Source organism: Ambystoma mexicanum, chromosome 5q, assembly GCF_040938575.1.
Source record: "Ambystoma mexicanum isolate Mex_15411 chromosome 5q, UKY_AmexF1_1, whole genome shotgun sequence".
Lineage (NCBI taxonomy): Eukaryota > Metazoa > Chordata > Amphibia > Caudata > Ambystomatidae > Ambystoma > Ambystoma mexicanum.
In genome coordinates, this window is record NC_090933.1 from 756756108 (window position 1) to 756775770 (window position 19663).

At 42.2% G+C, this 19663-nt stretch overlaps 1 protein-coding gene across 2 annotated transcripts in view; it reads left to right on the forward strand.

The window, feature by feature from the left end:
• LOC138497642 (polyamine-modulated factor 1-binding protein 1-like) overlaps window positions 1-19663 on the forward strand; it is a 2990269-nt gene that overhangs the window by 2454984 nt on the left and 515622 nt on the right. For both annotated transcript variants that reach the window (XM_069621237.1, XM_069621238.1), the window contains one exon: window positions 7252-7326. In XM_069621237.1, coding sequence (XP_069477338.1) covers window positions 7252-7326 — 75 coding nt within the window. The remainder of the gene's footprint in view (window positions 1-7251; window positions 7327-19663) is intronic.

Below are 19663 nucleotides of genomic sequence, written 5' to 3' on the forward strand. Positions count from 1 at the left end.
CCACCTCACTGTCAGTACCCAAGATTAGTCATGGTTCATCACACCACTGACACCTCACATACACTGCCAACAACAGTTTGTTACATGGGTTATGATATGATGCAGCAGTGCATAGATGTACCTGCATCTGACTAAACATACTTTGAAATTAGCATTTTGCAACCTCTGCATTATTATGCTAACAGGTATCCATAGGGGATAGTGTAACATGTCTCCTTTACTGTTTAAAATTGTGAAAAATATAAAAGTAACAGATTTGTACATCTAAATTTTGGCTGCACGTTTCAAGAGGCGGCAAAATCGTGTGACATGTTCTGGAAAGAAACAGCAAGAAATGTGATTTTACGCAAAATGTATTTCTGCTAGAAGTATGAAACTTTATACACTTATGCCCATGTTAAACACACACAATTGTAGAAATTTGCTTAAAAATTGGACATTGTGCTCCTGATAAAAAGGGGCAAAATTCTGTGAAAAGCGGAGACAAGATCCCACAGCTACGGAGTTTTGAGTAGCTGCTATGTAAAATATGTAATCTGTATATGTGATTGTTATAAAGGTTGCACATGTGTAAATATGTATTGTGCCAAAAGGAGATTTTGTGTTCCATGGGCTAGGGGTGGATTCTCAGCCTCATAAAATCACACCATAAAGGTGACACACTGTTTCTCTCCTCCTATCAAGGCAGAGAGTATACTGACCCAATCATCTGTCAAAAGGGGCAAGCTTAGGCTAAACCAGCACACACACACCCTTTATGAAATCTATTCATAGCATAAATAGAGGCAGCTCAACACACAAAAGGACAGACAGATTCCCGATGCTGGCGGAGCACCCTGCTGCTGAACTCTACATCTTCCTTGCTCCAGACTCCAGAAACTTGGCAAAGCAGAAACCCATTGCATAGCTGAACCATTTTCAGCTAGGCCTCAAAATGTCAGAACCCCCACAAACCTAAGGGGTAACATTAAAAGGCAGCCAGGCTGCGCTGTACTGCTTGCCTGCTGAAAATAATTATCATCAGAATCAAGAAGGGCAGATTCAGTCCAGTCCTGTACCATGCTGTGACCAGAGCGCCTTGCAGATCCAATCCAGTCCTGTGCCGTGCTGTGACCAGAGAGCCTTGCAGATCCGATCCAGTCCGATGTGCCCAGCGTCTGTCCTAAACCAGATCCTATCCCCTGACCAGAATCTTGACGGTTCCATTTAAAAACATATCCAGTGAGTATCTATAGAAAGAATTGTGTCACTGGCATATGTACGTTGCATAGTCTATCCCTATTTTAAACCCATCCTAGTTTAGATTCAGAACCTGTATTGTTAGGAGTATTTTTGAATTGTCTGAACTCTCTATCCAAACCATCCTATCTTCCTCCTGTACTAGTATTGCTAAAACTATCTTTGCGCTGATCTTTTCACACAAGTATTATTTTCTGTGCTGAATTGTTTGCTCACTGTTACTTCTTCTGTATTAAAGAGATTATTCCGAGTTACCTCACCCGATTGGTGAGTGTGGTGTACCTATTAAAACCTATTGTGATGATAAAAATGTGATTACATAAATAAATCTTTACCTTTGCAAACCAGCCTGATTCCTGGTTCAGTGTGACCGGGGGGGTTCCAGGAGAAGAGCGTGATATGAGTGGTATATCGTTCAGAATAAAGAACTTTTAGACAAAAAAAATAAATAAGGATTTCCGTTGTGCATTACATGCTAGGCGTTGACTTGGGTATGTGCCGGATTGAAATCACTTACATAGGAGCATGCCTGACGTAGCCCCGTCCACTAAACAAACACACAAAAAGAAACACTTTCCATAATCTGTATCGTATCGGCATAAGAATATATGCTTTCCTAAATATGCCGCATTCGGACTGCAAGCAAAGGAAACGCATTGTGCCTTGAACGTGTTTATTTTTCGCTGGCATGACATAACTTGTTTCGCGGCCCCCACCTCCTCACGGAAGCAAAACCTTCTGTTGTCCACCAGAGTATGTGAAAGGCTGCAAAGAAAATAAACACTACTGAAAAAGTAAGTACAGTTTCAGTTCGCACACATGTTAATTGCTATGAATACCCATCTGCTAAATGTCGTATATGTACATGTGTAATTAATTCAAACCTACATTTTCTGCTAAATGTGGTATATGTACATGTGTAATTAATTTAAACCTACATTTGCCTACCTGTAAAAACATACCCACGCCTGCTAATTACCTCTCTCAATTACATACTCCAGCCACCCACTGCTAATAATCTCCCACAAGCCTATAAAAAAGCCACAACCAAGTGAATGGCGGCAGCATTGCACATTGTACTTTGTACTCCTACAGTCGTTTTTTTGTGAAAAATTGCAGATATTTAACCTCCTTGTGAACCAAATCCTTGAGGAGTGGCTCCAGGAAGCAAATGAAAAAATGTAGGACAAGATTGAAATTCATAAAAGACACAATTTTCTCTCAGATGCTGATATAAATGCCCTAGAGATCAACAAGTGCGAAGCCAGCACACAAAATGCAACAAAATGGGCAACCAATATCTTCAGAACCTGGCTAGCACAGTGCAAACTATCCTTGCATTTTGAGGAACTTGCACTTCCAATACTGAACAATTTGCTGCAAAAGCTTTATGCAGAGGTACGTAATTCATCTGTCTCTAAATATCAACCTGCAAACCTAATTTCAATCCGTGCTGGCCTGAATAGACATCTGAACAACCCTCTGTTTTAGCAAAATGTGAACTTAATGCATTGGGAAGAGTTCCAGAGTGCCAACAATAGTTTCATTGCCATGATAAAGTAAGCAAGACGTGAGTGCAAATATCAAACCATGCATAAACCGTGCATCAGCACAAAAGATCTGCACATACTGAAAGGTAGTGGAATTTTTAATACAGACCATCCAATAACTCTGCAATATAAAGTATGGTATGATATCCAACTACATTTTGAATGACGAGGAAGAGAAGGACAACGTGCCCTGGCAAGTAATGCTTTTCATATTTGCACAGACGGAACAGGCCGCAAATATGCCACATTGGTGGTTTTTGGTTGTTTCATGGAATGTCAGTCTAACCATGAGAAAAACCGAGGTAGCCTTTGTGGGGTACGTGTATGAAGTTCTAGATGAGGAGGACTGCCCCATTAAGTTAGTGGAACTATATCTACAAAAACTCCCACAGAATGTACCATGTGTGTATGTCCTGGCCAAGAAAATGACAATTACTGAAGCCAAACTGAACCCCATTTGGTACACCTGCAGACCACTTGGGAAAAATACACTGGGCTCAATGATGCAAAAAATCAGCACGAAAGCACAATTAAGTACTATCTACACAAACCACCCTTTGCGTGTGACAACTGTGCAGATTTTAGCCAATGCAGGTTTGGAAAGTCGGCAAATAATGACTGTTACTGGGCACAAAAATTAATCCTCCATCAAAAGCTACTGGACCCCGCAGTACACTGAAAAAATGGAATGGTCTGGACTTCTACATAATGCAGGAAAACCTAACAACAAACATTCAACCTTCCTTTCTACCTCAACACCGGACACAGAGGCACCTACAACAAGCAAAAAAAGGCAATATCCAGCAGTAACACACAACGCAAAGAAACCAACTGCAATAACTGTGCCTGATGAACTTCCAAGCACATCATCAAACCCTCAATACTGTTATTCATATCATGTGCACTTCGGCAACCAACAAAAATAATAAATATCCTAAACTGTCACAGAAAAGAAACCAACCTACTGAAGTAAGTTTTCCAGATGTACTACCAAGCACATCATCTGTCCATAATTCTCTGTCTACCACCGAAACCCCAAATGTCAACAAAACTGCCGTCCCCAGTCTTGTTCCACATGACCAATTTATCAATTGCACCCTTAATTTCTATGGGACCACACATTTAAACTTAAAATAGACATTATGGTTTAGAAAACTACCATTTCCAACCTCTAATCGTTTTCCTAATAAATACTTAATTTCTGCAACATTTATGTATCATTTCTAATTGTTTCTACTTTAAACACTGAGGGTGTTCTAATAGCTGTAGAGACATGCAGCTCGGGGCCGTACCGGGCGTTATGGTCACTCACACCTTGTAAAAGGCCATTGCTTCGCTCGGGCCATTAACTCGGTCTTCAGGGCCCATAACGCTCAGTACGGCCCTCGCTGCAGGTCTATAAAGCTATAGTAGAAACTGTTGAGTAAAAATCGAATTTAACTGTTATGTAATGTGCACAGCCTTATCTTAAAAGCACTGTCCTTTCAGTTACATGAAATGTTAGAGTAGAAATGATGGTGGTTATTGTGGATCTTATTAAATTAAATTTGTGTATACATTCATATGGCAGAAAGATATGACACAATGGTGGCGTTGTTTGATTGCTACAGACTTTTATTAAAGAAAACGAGTGTTGGGAAATGCCTATCCATCCCTAATACTTGGAAGGGTTTCCCCCCTTTCAAAAGAATAACTAAGAAGGTGTCCATCAGGATGTCCAAAGGAAGAAAGGTCCACCATTGTGTCAAACCTAATTCCAACCCTAAAACTAGGTACTCATACTAAAGTGAATGGGCTCATCTTCTTTATCTGTGATTCAAGAGTTCTTCTCCAGTTTCTAAAAGTAAAAGCTCAATAACTGGTGCAAAGATAAACTTTCAAATGACCAAGAGAATGTCTCCCTTCTCTTAGCCATTGTATAGTGTTCATAAACACCAGGGGTATGTCTCCCTTCTCCTGGTGTCTTTCCAACTTCTTTAAAGTGTCAAGAGAACGCCTCTCTTCTCTTGGCTTTCTATAGTGGCCACACACACCAGGGGGAATGGCCCCCTTTCCCTGGCTTCCTTGTAATATCTGGCTTCTTCACAGCTCCTTCAAAGTGCCAAGAGGATACTCCCCTTCTCTTGGCTTTCTACAGTGTCCACAAACACCAGGACGAATGGCTCCCTTCCCCTGGCTGCTTCTCAGCTCCTTCGAAGTGCCAAGAAAATGCTTTTCTTCTCTTGGCTTTCTAAAATGTCCACAAACACCAGGGGGGATGGCTCTCTTCCCCTGGCTTCTTCTCAGCTCCTTTCGACATGCCAAGAGAATGCTTCTCCTCTCTTGGCCTTCTACAGTGTCCACAAACACCAGGGGGCATGGCTCTCTTCCCCTGGGTTCTTCTCAGCTCCTTTCGAAGTGCCAAGAGAAGTATCTCTTGGCTTTCTACAGTGTCCACAAACACCAGGGGGATTGGTTCCCTTCCCCTGGCTTCTTTGCAGCTCATTCAAAGTGCCACGAGAATGCTTCTCTTCTCTTGGCTTTCTACATGGGTTTGGGTCACAGACTCACTGGTGTCCCTCTGTATTTTAGGCTACCTGCTACACTAGCATCTACAGCATTGTTTTGGGCCCTCTGCTCTTCCCCTCGCACCCGTGTACCTTTTTCTTTAGTCTGCAATGGTCCTGGGGCTCTTCTGATGCTTCCGGGCTACCAAACTGCTTTCTCTTTCGTCAGTATTTGCCTGCGGTCGTGACTGCTCTGCCGGGGAAACTGACCTTCAGCTGGGGTGTTGTCGACTCTACGCACCTGTTGACTACCAGGAACACCAGGAACCTCTCGTCCCGCCTTCCTGAAGCAGTCTCTCCACGCTGGACCGTCCTTGCAGTGGCATGTTCCTGTGTCAGTGTCCCAGTCTGCCTTCTCTTCGCTTCCTCTTTTCACAACCTTGTGGTTCCTCCTGGGGTGGCTAGACTTCGGTCTGAGTCATTCCTTGATTTTTATACATACGTAATTGAGTAGACTGCTCCTTCAACTTCTGCAAAGTGATTGGTATTGTTGTGCGCCTCTTCTTCGAAGCAGTACTTATTATACTACTAGCTCCTTCAAAGTTGTTCCTATTCTTCCTCGTCTCACTCTTGCAGTCTTGTATTGAAGGGACATGTTCTACTTTACACATATACATATACATGTAAGAGGTAGGGACTGGGCTAGACGATGAGGGAATAGGGGTATTCAAATAGCATGTTCTCCTTATCATATCGTCCCATAAGGGATTTCCCCACCCATGAGATTTATAGACTGTCGCCGCACCACCCTGACCCCATGGGAGGGGTCCTTCCCTAAGGGAGAAGGGACTAGGTCTAACGACTTGTGACATTACCTACTCTTTGGTTTCTGGAATTTATTTAATCCGTGGTCTTGAATCATAACCTATGGACCTTTCTTGGAGTTTGTCTCTCTATACACCTCTGTAAATGTACACTGTATACGAAAATTAGCTATTGTGAGAACAATATATTTATCTCTTTTATATAGATGACGGTTTCTGAAGTGGTTTTATAACTTGAAACGTGTCAGACAGTATCATTGATCGCTGATCATCATGATATCACGTTTGCGCTTTTTTCTGTTTGTAAAATAGTGCAAAGATCCGTTGATTGAGACTTAAAATGTGTATACCTGATAAATTAGTTTTCAAATTGAGTTACCAAATACATTGTTATATTGAATGAAAATGTGAACTAATACTGTGGAATTACTTGCCTTAATTGTATATGTTTGGGCAGTATGCAGCAATTGTTAGGACCGTGCAAGCGGATTGACCACCCTTAACGTCATCTTGTGAGATTTCCTGTCCAGTCATGATTGATTAATTGCTCCCGCATTAACTGCGCCCATCTTTGTGGTTCATTCTTTGCCGTCAGAGGAATTCTGTGTTACAATGGAGACCTAAATAAACACACTGCATAATTATACACTCTTGCCTTTGCAACGATGCCGTGATAGCGACAATGCCAGCCTTATATTTTAAAAAAAGTCAGAGAAACTGTAATGGCGATGGTTTCGGTCCTACCGGTTCTCTTTTCACTCCTCGGGAGACCCTTCAGTATCTCTCTTTTGGCATCCCATTTAGCAATATGTACGAAACACGTTGGTGATTACTTGCAGGTCCAATGGAGCTACGCAGCCCTAGAAGCAAATAACGTTGTTAATTTGAAACAAAAAAGCGAATGTTTCCTTTAGAAACATTGTGAAATGTTTGAGGAGTTGGTCCTTTTTATCATGGCCACTAAAGCTGTTTCACTGCTACTGCTTTGTAAGATGTATGGAAAAACACATGCAGTGTACAAATGTAGAGCTCTACAAATGTTTTCCACAAAATTGTAATTCTATAAAATCTTTTTTGTGCATTTCAATTTTCATTTAAAGAACTGTAAAACAAATGGTGCCCTTATAAATGTTTTCATTACTCTCTACACAGATTGGCAAATGAAAATCTGGGTGAAAAGTTTAGAGAACAAAACAAACACCTGATTCAGCTTGCTGCAGAAAAAGAGTAAGTCGTCTTTATTATCGTACATCAAATGCCTCTTTCTATTGGCTTCTTAAAACATCTCATAAGGAAATCTCCACGTGGACACAGTTTTGAGCCAAAATGTACATTTTCTGTTTGCTCCGTTTTATGTTTCTGCCAATTGTGCTTCCAGAATATCTGTGTCCATTGGTAAATGGTGTTTAATGGAGAATGAGTGGATTTAAGTTTCTATTACACCCTCCCCCCCACAGATTCATTAGCTTGGAAATATATTCCCAGATGCAGACTGGAGATGGAACTTTCCACAGCTCCTAGTGGGCACTTAATGTCCGCACTGGCTCTGCTGTTTCCTTTGTCCCCTTGGCTCCAGATGTGACACCCAAAGTACACATTTGGAGTCTTTCCTACCCCATTACCTCAGTTCAATTTTTCTGCATGGTCTAATGCTGCACTCGGAATGCCATATCATTTCTGCTGCGTCATCTAAGCCAAAGGCCTGACGCGTTAAGCCCTGTGAGGACTACGCAAAACAGACATCGGTGTAGGATCTGCAACGGATCCATCTGTTGGTTAGCACTTGATAATTTCACTGATGACTGTGATTCCTGCCAGAGGATGCATCCTGAGGCACTCAAAATTGTGCCAAAGTTCTCACAGCACTCAAGGCCGGCAAGACCTCATCTGCTCCCACACAACCAAAGACCAGAGGGGTCTCTAAACCATTCTTAAACAAGCATTGGCAATGCCAACAGTTCGGGATTTTGTGTAGGCATGGGAAATTCACTTTCCAGAGACTGCAGTAGTGCTATTAACCTGCCATTGAGGGTAGCAGTACTAAAATGGTGTGAATGCCTGGCAAATGCCTAACACTTATACATAAGCGGAAAACGTTGGCTTTGCCAGTGCTGCTTCTTGTGTTAACAGGACTTCTGTGAAGGATATGCATAGTACTTATCGAGTAGCTCCAGGCAGACCAATTAAAGAGATTTTTATTATTAAGTCATTAACTGTTAAGACTACTGTGAAAAACACTGGCAGGCATTTTGAGCGCAAAGTTTGATTGTAAAGCTTGATTAAAGTGAGCTCACTGTGTTCTCATGAGGTTGTGTTTTGGGTGGGGAGGGGCAGAAACTGGGTGGAAATGGTCATAGGGATGAGCATGCCCATAGGCAGTCAATTGATTGCCAAATAACCAAACACCTTCTTAAAGCTTTTCTGTCCTTCCTCATATGCAATTTCTCCCTATCTGTACTCTAATGCAATTTTTCCGACTTATAGGTTGCGCTACCACCTAATAGCTCAAACTAAAAAGGGAAAAGTACAATAAAAGCACACCAACGGGATTGCTCCCTACTTCCAAGCCAGATTGCTGGACATGCCCTTCACAGGGGGTTGGGAGAGTTGAGGGGGGCAATGTGTTTGCTTTGATGGCAGAAACATCCTCAGAAATGTTCAAGCCCTCTAATACCATCGTGAAGCCCTGAGGATTGATCATGATTTGAAATGTTTTCCTCATAGTCGAGAGGTTGGCCTATTTGGCCCTTTTCATCATTCACCCAAAAGGCTCTGATTTGTGCGCTGCCATAGAAAGTGCACCAACATTGCAATGTCTGTCTCCTCAAAACTCTCCTCCGCCCTCTCTTTAAACCCCCTTTTATGTGGATCAGTTCATTGGAGTCCAAAATGGAGTTGGACCAACATTCAACGCCTGAACCTTTCAGGTTGTTTACCAGGATTACTGCTTCCGCTTCTTGCAATGACCTTCAGATGCGCCCGCTTCATCCCTATCCCCAATACTCCCAGAAACCATCCTGCTGACCAGGGCTGTCAAAGAACAAGTTCCACGAGCGAAGATGAGGTTTGAACTCCATCTAATTCTTAGTGCCCAAGAAGTCTGACACCTTTTCTGGACCTGTGTAAGCTGAACTTGTTTTTATGCACAAGAATAAGTTCCAGATGATGTCCTAGGCCTAAAATCTGAGGTTCTGGACCTTGAGGACTGACTGGTGCCCTTGAACCTCCAAAATTCGAACTTTCCTGTTTCTCTCCATCCAAATGACAGAAAGTACCTGAGATTTGTGATTGGGGTACACAATTGCAATTTGCACTCCTGCTCCTCGGTCTCTCCTCAACCCTGCGAGTCTTCACAAAACATCTGGTAGTGGGACAGCCCATCTCACAAGAGACCATGAGCCTCATTACGAGTTTGGAGGTAGCTATGCCCTTTATAAGGGCATGGCTACCCCCAAACTCGGGTCCGGGTTCCCTGAATGGGGAAATACTGGGCCATTTCAACCTTGGAGGGCCCGGTATTGCCCCATTCAGGGAACCCGGTCCATCCCCATTCTCATTTGAGCCCCCGTAGTGCTAAATGGGAATGGGGAGCATGCTAATAATGGGCCTGTTAATGACAGGCCTGTTGTTAGCATGCTGAGCCGCTCGTGGGACCCGCTAAGGACGTCTGTTAAAACCAGGTGTCCTGAGCGGGTCCCGCGAGCGGACCTCGTAATGGGGCGGTAAGGGGTTAACGGCTCCGCGCCTTTACCGGCGCCGTTAACCCCTTACCGCCCTCCTTGTAATGAGGCCCCATGTCTTCCCCATCAAGCATGTTCCCTGACTTTGTTTTAGGAACGCCAGTTTTTCCATTCCATCTGTTTCATAATTCAGGTTCTCACTCAACATAGGCCAGAAAGTAGCTCTCGAGAGTTTAGAAATTAACATCTTCTGTTGTTTCCATGTTTTTTATTTTTTTTATTGTTTGGTTTATCAAAAAACCTTTACAATGATTTTATAAAATATTTCATTACATAAAATTCATCTTTCAGTTATTAACAGTTTCCATTTGATTTCATTTTACTAATCACATTAGAATTATTTGTCAGTTTCTCTTACAAAACACGGTGATTATCCATGGTACAAAACAAAACATATTACACACTAAACATATTATAAAATACAATCAATAATATCATCACATTCTTGAATACTCCTCCAATTTTACACCTAACTCATCATTGATCGCATAAAGTAATCCAACAAATGCTAAATTAAGACTCTTGCTATCGCCCCTCATAGCTTGGTTCCATATGGTCTCCCGGGTAAATAGCCTTTCATTACTCAGATAGTGATTCAAAATCCTATCTCTCTGATGCTTAAAATGGGGACAAACTATTACAAGGTGCTTCAATGATTCAACACAGTTACACATGAGGGAAAATCGACATATCCCATCCAATTGGACCCCACTCAGAGTCTTCCTATGTTTGATCTTATCTAATGTAGGTAACTGATTAAGTTTAAATCGCATGTACATTTTCCTGGCTTTGGCACATGGGAATTGTATCAAATACAAAGGTCTATCTCCCCATTTTCTGCAATGACTCTTGTATTCTAGATATGACTGATCTATCCCTATTCGGTCAGATTGTATACACCAGTAATATTCTTGAAACTTCTTTTTACACGATGGTAAATATGCAAATAGATCATCTTTGGTGACATTTATGTCATTAAGTATACCAGACATTTTATCACAATGTGTTCATAGATCGCACCTTCTTCTCATTAGCAATCCGATGTAGATCTTCATATAGCAAATCTTTGGGAGGATTCAGAATTTTGATATAATTCCTCAGACTACGCCTCTTTCTTTTGGCTGAGAACGGCAATAGATTTAACTCATGACATACTATACAGTTGGGGATTGCACGTGACAAACCTAACGCATTTTTCCACAGGCAGCCCTGCATAATATCAAGTTGTTCCTCAATCTCGCTACCGCTTATGTCTAGACAGTATAATACAAATGGTTCAACCTTGAGTATGTAGATAGGATCAGTGGATCAAGTGAAAACATGCAATATTTGCGCATCATATTTTTCATTTGTGATGTCAATGGTTTGAATTTGCTTTTAAGCAGAACTATCCACATCTTAGCTGAGTAATTATCAGCTAAATTGTATCCTAAATATCGATTTGAAGGCATATACACCACCAGCACGTTGTTTAATGTCCAGGTGAATTTTGTAAGTTTGCGTCTACCATCTGCAAAAATAATGATTGATTTGGTCGGATTCAACTCTAGGTTATGTTTTAAGGCAAAGACCGCAAATTGATCAAGTTTGTTCTGGAGCCCAAAAGGTGTTTTGTCAAAAAATAATAGATCATCTGCAAAAGTGATCCAGTCAAGTTTTAATGAGCCTAGGTTACGGGGAAAATTATTAAATTACTCCAATCATTATTTAGGTCTGATAGGTACCGATTGAACAAAACCGCTGCCATATTAGAGCCTTGTTTTACTCCAATGGCAGTGTCAATTCTTTCAGTAAGGGCTCCCAGGCGATTTAATCTAAAACTATAACTAGTTGTGTGATGAAGTTTTCCAAGCTGCCGTTAGATCTAGGGATGCCATATATATTGCTCCAATAGCAGCATGCTTAGTCTGTGCTTGAAGATGTAGAAGAATGGTGGCATTGAGCGGGCATCCCATGGATTTTCAAATGCCCACATGGGATTGGGATAGTACGTTGTGTAGATCTATAAACTGTTGGATCTGTTTTAGGAGTAGAAGGGAAAATATCTTAGATGATACATCCGGTAATGCTATGGGTCTAAAATTTGCGGGATTTTCTGGGGGTCCTTTTTTATATACTGGAATAATTATCGCTGTGGACCAAGAAACTGGGATTAGTCCACTAGAGTAAACATTGTCAAACTTGACTTTCAATAAAACCGCCCAGAATTCTGGATCAGCTTTGTATAAAAACGTTGGAAGCCCATCAGTGCCCGGGGCTTTGGAATTCTTCATCTGGTGGATTGCATCTCTGATATTCTCTATAGTCCAAGGGGAGCGCTGGTCAACCGCCGCCTCTGACACCTCGTTGCATAAGCACTTGAATTTTTCAAGGAGAGCATATTTCGTATATATGTAAGTCACCCATACTTGGTCAGTAATAACCGATTCTAACATCTTTTCTGGTTGAGCACAAATCACACGGAGCATCGCCCAGACTTGGCGCATATCTTGCTTTAACAGATGATAGAAAATGTTTTGATTATCTGTGATCATAAGTGCGTTCCTTAAGTATTTATTTTTATTTTTGTAGCATTGTTTGATTATACAGGTTTTCTCCCGTAAGAGCGCAAACAGCAAAATTTGCTTCCTTATGTCTCTCAACGCACAATTCTTTTCTTGATTCGATCGTGTAATATCATGATTGAAGAGGTGTCGGTACTGCATCAATGGATCAGCGCCTCCCTTAGACTGCGCTATCATAGCTCTCAAGTGAAGATCAATGTGTCGATTGAGGTGCTCTTCGAATTTAATCAGAGAGCATCTCTTGTAAGCAGATTTCCAACCATTTTGTACCTCAGACCTAATTTTATTAAAAGATCTTCCACATGTGAGGGGCGACCATTTTACAGATAAAGCGTAACAGTCTGGCACAATGAGTCCCATCCTAAGCTCTTTCTTATATTAGGAATATGGGAGCTTTATGACCAATTTTATTGCCAGATGATCACTCGCTGCCGGGGCTTGAATGGACACTGGTTTATAACAATGGTACAATTCAGTGGATAGGAACAAGTAGAAAATAACAGACGACCTATCACCACAGCACCAGGTATAGGGATCAGGCTCCTCTTCCATAAGCGCCACCTGTGCGTCCCAGTCTAGAAAGAAATCAATCCATTTTTTTCCATTGGAAGTTGCAAGGGAATAATAACCCTTTTGTTCTTTTGTAACTTCCGATGGCACATAGCACCACTAATTTAAGTCACCCCCGGCAAGTATTTTCGTGTCAAAATTTCTAGAGAATGCCTCTTCGAAAATGTTATTGAGATCATTGTGTAGCTGACTTAAGTGAATACTATTTTTATTCCAGTAAATACATACCAATAGAAGACAGATTTAAAGATCAGCACCAATGTATATCTCGACAGCCAAAATCTGATCAGATCTAAACACCAGCGTGGCCATCGCTAGGCATGCAATATTAAGAAATATAGCAATCCATCCTATAGGGCGGCCAAGTATACCACGGTAAGCATGCTGGATAAAAGCCTGATAGCCTTCCAATTGGAAGTCGGTTGTGCACATTGTTTCCTGAAGAAATATTATATCGGGGAGCCTCGTCTGGTCAAGGTGCGCGTACCATCTCCGGAAATTGAGACCGCAGGAGTTCCATGAAAGGATTGGTAACCATACTTCACTGCTAAACCGAATCAACCAGTTGTTTATCTGGACGCTCTATCTTCTGTTGACCAGATGCTGATATACCCTTAACTGATTCAAGAAAAGCTGATCATTGTTTTAGTATATCTTCATTGATAAAGGAGTTTGTTACTCGCTCAGGGGATCCACTTCTAGCACTCTTCCTCAGATTTAAATATGTACGGTGTCAAACCTATGTGGGGGAAATCATCTTTTTGCGTCCATATAATTTTCATTATTACCCTAGAGTTGAGACCACAAATCATCCAATTGCTATTTACGGATGCTAATTTCATCCAATTCATATTGTCAGATCTACTAGTGCGGAGGGCAGTAATTGCCTGGAATGCTTTGAGCACATATGCGCGGTTTAACCTTGCATCACCATTATATGCCTGATCACTTACCCATTCAATTATAGGGGGAGTATCCTCGGAGCATCTCGTCGTATCATTCTCAGCTCCCGTTTTGTCACTCCCAGACAGGGTTGGATTGGCCCCTCATCCTTTCGGCACGTGGGGGCTGGTTTCTGTCCATGCCTGGGACAGTTTGGGGAAACAAAATAGAAACATATATATTTTTTTCATTTTTTTTTTCTTCAAAAAACTTTCATCCTTCTTAGGTCGATAAATGAGTACCAACACAGGTTGTGTGATATTGTATGCATATTTGTTCTATAAAAAAAGAGCTTAAGCGTAAGTGCTATACAATAACATATTATCATTTGGCCTTGGACGTCTGCTTGGATTCACAGTAATTTGACAATTTGGATCTATACTATCCAATAGGGTCCATACTGCTATGAATTCAATTAGAGAATTGCTTGAAAGATAAACTATTTAATGAGTGTACCAAGGAGGTATCACTGAACCAATAGATTTAGGCTACTACAGACTTAGAAAGCAATCAGGGTAGTTTCATGTTGAAAACAGTAAGCATATTTATTTTACAAAAAAACATCATAGACAAGAAATGCATGAGTAGCTAAAGAAGAATAGTGCAGTGAACAAATGGGTAAACTTATCTATTGGTTAAAAAGTTGAACATTGAGAACACATAAACAGAAATAGCGGTCTTACTTCAAAGATTAAGACAAAACAAACAAAAACTAAAACTGCCAATTCTGAGTGATGACCTAAAACTGAGCCAACACTCTTAGATTTGGCTTGTATTCAGCCAATACACAAGTTTTATTGCAGGATTGGCAAGGTTGGATTTTTCTATGTTCTTCATTTTATTGACAGGTCTGCCTACGTGTACGTGTCAAAAAAGCTAACAAAAACGGCAGATTAAGTAGACATCTTAAACACGTTTTGGCAAAAGAGCCACCTGTCTGGCAAATAATTCCAGGACATGATTAGAGTTGCCTTCCTCAGGGCGAGATAACACACAACAACTGGACCCTGTGGGGAAGCAGACATAGACCAGATAAATGATGTGAAAGAGATAATCTATTTATGAGATTCTACCGAGATTGCTTAGAGAGAGAGAGAGTGTTAAAAGCCACAAGGCACACAAATTACCAATGAGAAGGGCTGTGGATAAGTAGAAGTAACCAGGCACGGTGCGAGCCGGAAAAAAACTCTCTAAGAAATAGAATTGCAAACACAAGGGTTTGAGAATAATACTAGAACAGATGTTCCAAAAGAGGGGTAATGGAGGGTTGCAAAACTACCTGTCAGTCAATTTTGCTTTGCATAACACTGGAAGGGTTTTGAGCTGGTGTAGCGTTTCTCAGCGTGCCTAGGAATGGAACCTGAGGTCAAGGGTTAACATCAAAGGGTAAACCTGTGGACAATTGAATGAGTGTAAATATACTTCATGACTGAATGTTTAGAAGGCACTTAAGTACTCATTGGACCAGTGAGAATAGCAGGCGCCTACCTTAAGAGCAAAGTGATTTTGGAAACAGCTGGAGGTTTGAAGTGGTGCTTGAAATGGAGGGCAAGAAGCCTCGGGCCTTCAAAAAAGGGGGGGAGAGCGTGATGAAAGCTGTCTCTGCAGTACAGAAAAAGAAAAAAGAAAGGCAAAAAAGACGTGAATAAGTGGTTACGCCTAAAGTCAGAATTAGTAAAAAGTGGAAAAAAATATAATAGATTAAATGGGGTAATTCGGTGCGGGTCGAGTGCAAATCAAGTCCGAAGAAAGAATTGAATTGAAATGAACTGAATAGGACTGGAAGCCTTTTTACCGCTATTTGGCAGCCTGCTGACTGGCAGCTGAATCGATCTGGCTCTGCAGAGCGCCTGGATGCGTGTGCAGACAAGTTACAGATGCAGAGCCTAAAGGATAGAAAAAGGGGGAGGGCGATAACTGCAAAACCGCCTGAGTCTGTAGTAGCCTAAATCTATTGGTTCAGTGATACCACCTTGGTACACTCATTAAATAGTTTATCATTAAAGCAATTCTCTAATTGAATTCATAGCAGCATGGACCCTATTGGTTTAGTTTAGTTCACAGTCCCTCTCCATCACTGCTTTTGGGACACTTCCCCCTCCCTTTGTGTTGAATATGGATCTATACACACAGATATTAATGATACATCTGGTGATCCATTATTGTATGAAATGTATATCACATTAGTGAAATCATGACCATATGTTTCGTAGTGTACTTAGAAACAATGCTATTGGATGCCACTTCCTGTTTTGTCTAGGGGTGAAAGTTGTGTTTTATCGCTTCCCAGGATGTCACTTTGGGGTGGGGTCAAATGACATCACTTCCGGTGATGTCATCCGAGGTCAAGGGTCATGAGGCGAGGGGTGGGCCACTTTATTTTGGGTGACCGAGCCTTTTTCTTGTCCCAGTCCGACCCTGCTCCCAGACTCCGATGTCTTCTCTATTTTGTGCTGTGTCGATGTACTATTACTCAGTTCTTGTCGTGATGCACTAGGCTCAGTTTTTAAGTGGTCTCCGCCTGGGATTGCCTCAGCCTGAACAGGTCTGTGCTCCACAAGTATAGCTATTTGGCCGTTCAGCTCCCCAGTCAATCTGAGTCTTAGCAATCCTTCATTTGTTGCCCCAGTGGTTCTTTTAAAACCACTTGAGGGGAACAAATTCAGTAGTGGGGGCTGTTTTTGTGAGAGTGAGAAAGGCACCACAATAGAGTCAATGCTCTGACTCTCCTTGGGGTTCCCCAGTGGGTTTGTGTCTATAGAAAATAAGGAGGATTTTGCCTCACCAATTTTCAGAATCTCAATAGTTTTTTTTGCTTTTTTTTATTATTAGGCGCTTCTATACTACTAACAACCCTTAAATTGATCCCTTCTTTAATGGTTGGAGGATTTTCACTGCACCCATTGGGTTGATTTAAATCAAGTAGCACTTTCCACTCTTCATTGAGCTGCTGTAAGTCAATGATGACATTGTCATCAGAAAAGTATCAGTGTTGAGATGGGCATCTCCTGCTTTGTTGTTTATGGCGTTGTCTGCCGTTAAGTTCAAGTCACCTTCCAGAAACTGATATTTCAAATGGATTGTGTTCTCCCACGTATTTCTTATCTTTGATATTTCCCAATATCCAGCATGCTGCCTCAAATGAAAATGTCAGCAGGGGGCACTGTGCGTCGATGCCTGTCAACTCGATGTCCCTCGGAGGCCTCTGTCTCGATGTCGATGTCACCGCAGATATATGTAGCATGCGCAGCGCCCGTTGGCCTACAGTTCCGTATTTTCGAGCTTCACAGCTTTGGATGCGTAACACCTAGTTCCTAACAGGAATACTTTTGAAAATCTTCTTTTAGTTTTTCTTTGAAAATTCATCATTATTACTTTGAGTTTCGATGTGATATGGCTTCCTTGTCGGCGTGGCCCACTCCTTGATCCGGCTTCAAGAAGTGATGTGACTTTGGTGCAAAGATATCTGTGACGAACCCACACAGGATCTGCCTGTGGTGTGTGGGATCAAATCCTCTGTGTTCGGAGTGCGAGGACTGTCTGCCAATGACGGCCAAAGCCTTAAGAGAGCGTAGAGGGAGGTTGGCGACAAGTAAGCCTCAAAAATACCCCTCTACTACATCTAAACGAAAGACATCAGACGAGTCAAGAACAAATTCTCCTCGACGAAGGAGGTCTAAACGTTCCCGTTCGAGAAGTGGTTCGCACCACTCCTTGACTTTGAGGCATGGAAAAAAGAGGCACCATAGGTCGCCATCCACCTCGTTGTCCAGTTCACCTGAATGGGTCGTTTGTCCTTCCAAATCTAGTACACCAGAACACTGGGAGGAGTTTAGGCTCTGTATGCTAAAAGTGTTCGAGAGCGCAGCCTTGCCCATAGAGGCGATGCTCCAGTCGAAAGACCTCGGAAACACAAGTGCTGTGCATCTTTGGACCTGGTTGCCGAGTCTCCTTGAGAACGATCTCATTCCTCGAGTCAAGAGAAAGTCTCCTCAAAGACAAGAAAAAGACATAATCAACGTCAAAGGAAACCTCCATTACAGTACCAAAAAGTGCGTCATCCATAAAGAAGCAATCGGCGCCTTGAGTGTCAACCTCCACGGTGCCACATGTGTCAATGTCAAAGCTATCAACGCTATTGTCAAAGCTGTCAACACTATCGTCAAAGCCACCAACGCCTTTGTCGAGGCCATCAACGTCAACAATTTTGAAGTTTTCCGCTCCTGTGATGGCTACCATAATGCCTACTTCAATTGAAAAATCGTATACACCTCTACCACGAGCAGATTGCTTTAAATCACTCTCTTCAATTTATGATGACGCAGAGGAGTCCTCTGAGGAAGAAAGACCCTTTGGGTTGCAATATGGGACACCATTAGTGCCTGATGAACTTATATTAGAGGACTCTCGCATGAAGAATTTACAAGAATGTCTTCATGAAGCTAGTAGTATTGATATCTCTCCTGAGATTGATTTTGGAAAGGCAGACCCTGGAGACCATGCAGAGGTAACATACAGCCAGCTAATGATAAGGGTCATGGAATATATCGGTTTGTCGAGACACACACCTGTTTTTGAACAGGATGATCTCACAGATATATTAGATGAAGGGCCACAGGAGGACCCAATTGTCCCTTTCCAGCTTTGCAAAGGAGAGTGGCTACCAATTGGGAAACACCAGAGTTTATTCCAGCTGTGAATAAAAAACTAACAATCAAATACAGAGCCCCTAGATCTGACACTTTTTACCTCTCTTAAGCACCCTGCACCAGAAAGTCTGGTAGTGCAAGCAGCCACTTCCTCAGGTAGACAAAATGCCTATCCTAAGATACCGCAGGATAGAGATGATAAGCGTTATGATGCCATGGGCAAGAAGGTTTTATCGTCCGGCAGTATGGATTTAAAATCTGCCAATGACCAGGGTCAAACACTTCATTTGGAGGGGTAAAAAACCAAGAATTAATCACTCAACTTTAACCTTACCAAAGTCCTTTGGAGGTTTTGGACTTCCTGACTTCCAGTTATACCATAAGGCAGCCCAATTTAGAGTGATGCTCGAGCATATGAGGGACGACATTGGCACGTATTGGATTGGACACACGGGCCCATCCGAGAAAAGTCTGCAACCTTCTCTGGTCATCAGCTAGGTCCTTCATCCCCCGACTTAGGACTCACCCAACCCTGGCAGTGCTATGGGCCTCCTGGAAAAGTGATAAGGCCAATATAATTCTGTCCTTCTGGCTGTCCCCCTTGACCTCCTTGTGTGTTCCCCATTCAGTCTCGGTGCCATAGGCTTCTGCGACACCCAGTCGTGGTCGGACATGGGCTTATAGAGGGCTGCCCAATTGTTCTGCCAAAAATCCTTCATTGAATATGATCAACTAGCTACAGCCATGGGGGACCATCCACTCGCAGTATTTGAATACCTACATCTTTAAGGGATCTCTACAAGCCCCAGAAGGTGTGAGGACTTGGCCCGCCCCCTTAAGCCTTTTGCGAAAATCATGGTGGAGTCTACTACGCGGAAGGGCTCCCTCTTCAAGATATATAGAGTTCTAGTCACTGCAAATCTAGTGGGTAGGCAGTCCTTTAGACGCATTTGGGAGGAGAGGTTGGGGATGGTCCTTGAAGAGGCAACCTGGGGGGCAATTTTCAGAAAACTCTTCTCGGGGACTCTGTGCACCTCGGCAATGGAGCATAATTTTAAGATGTTGCACTCCTGGCACCTCCCCCCATCAGACTCTCTAT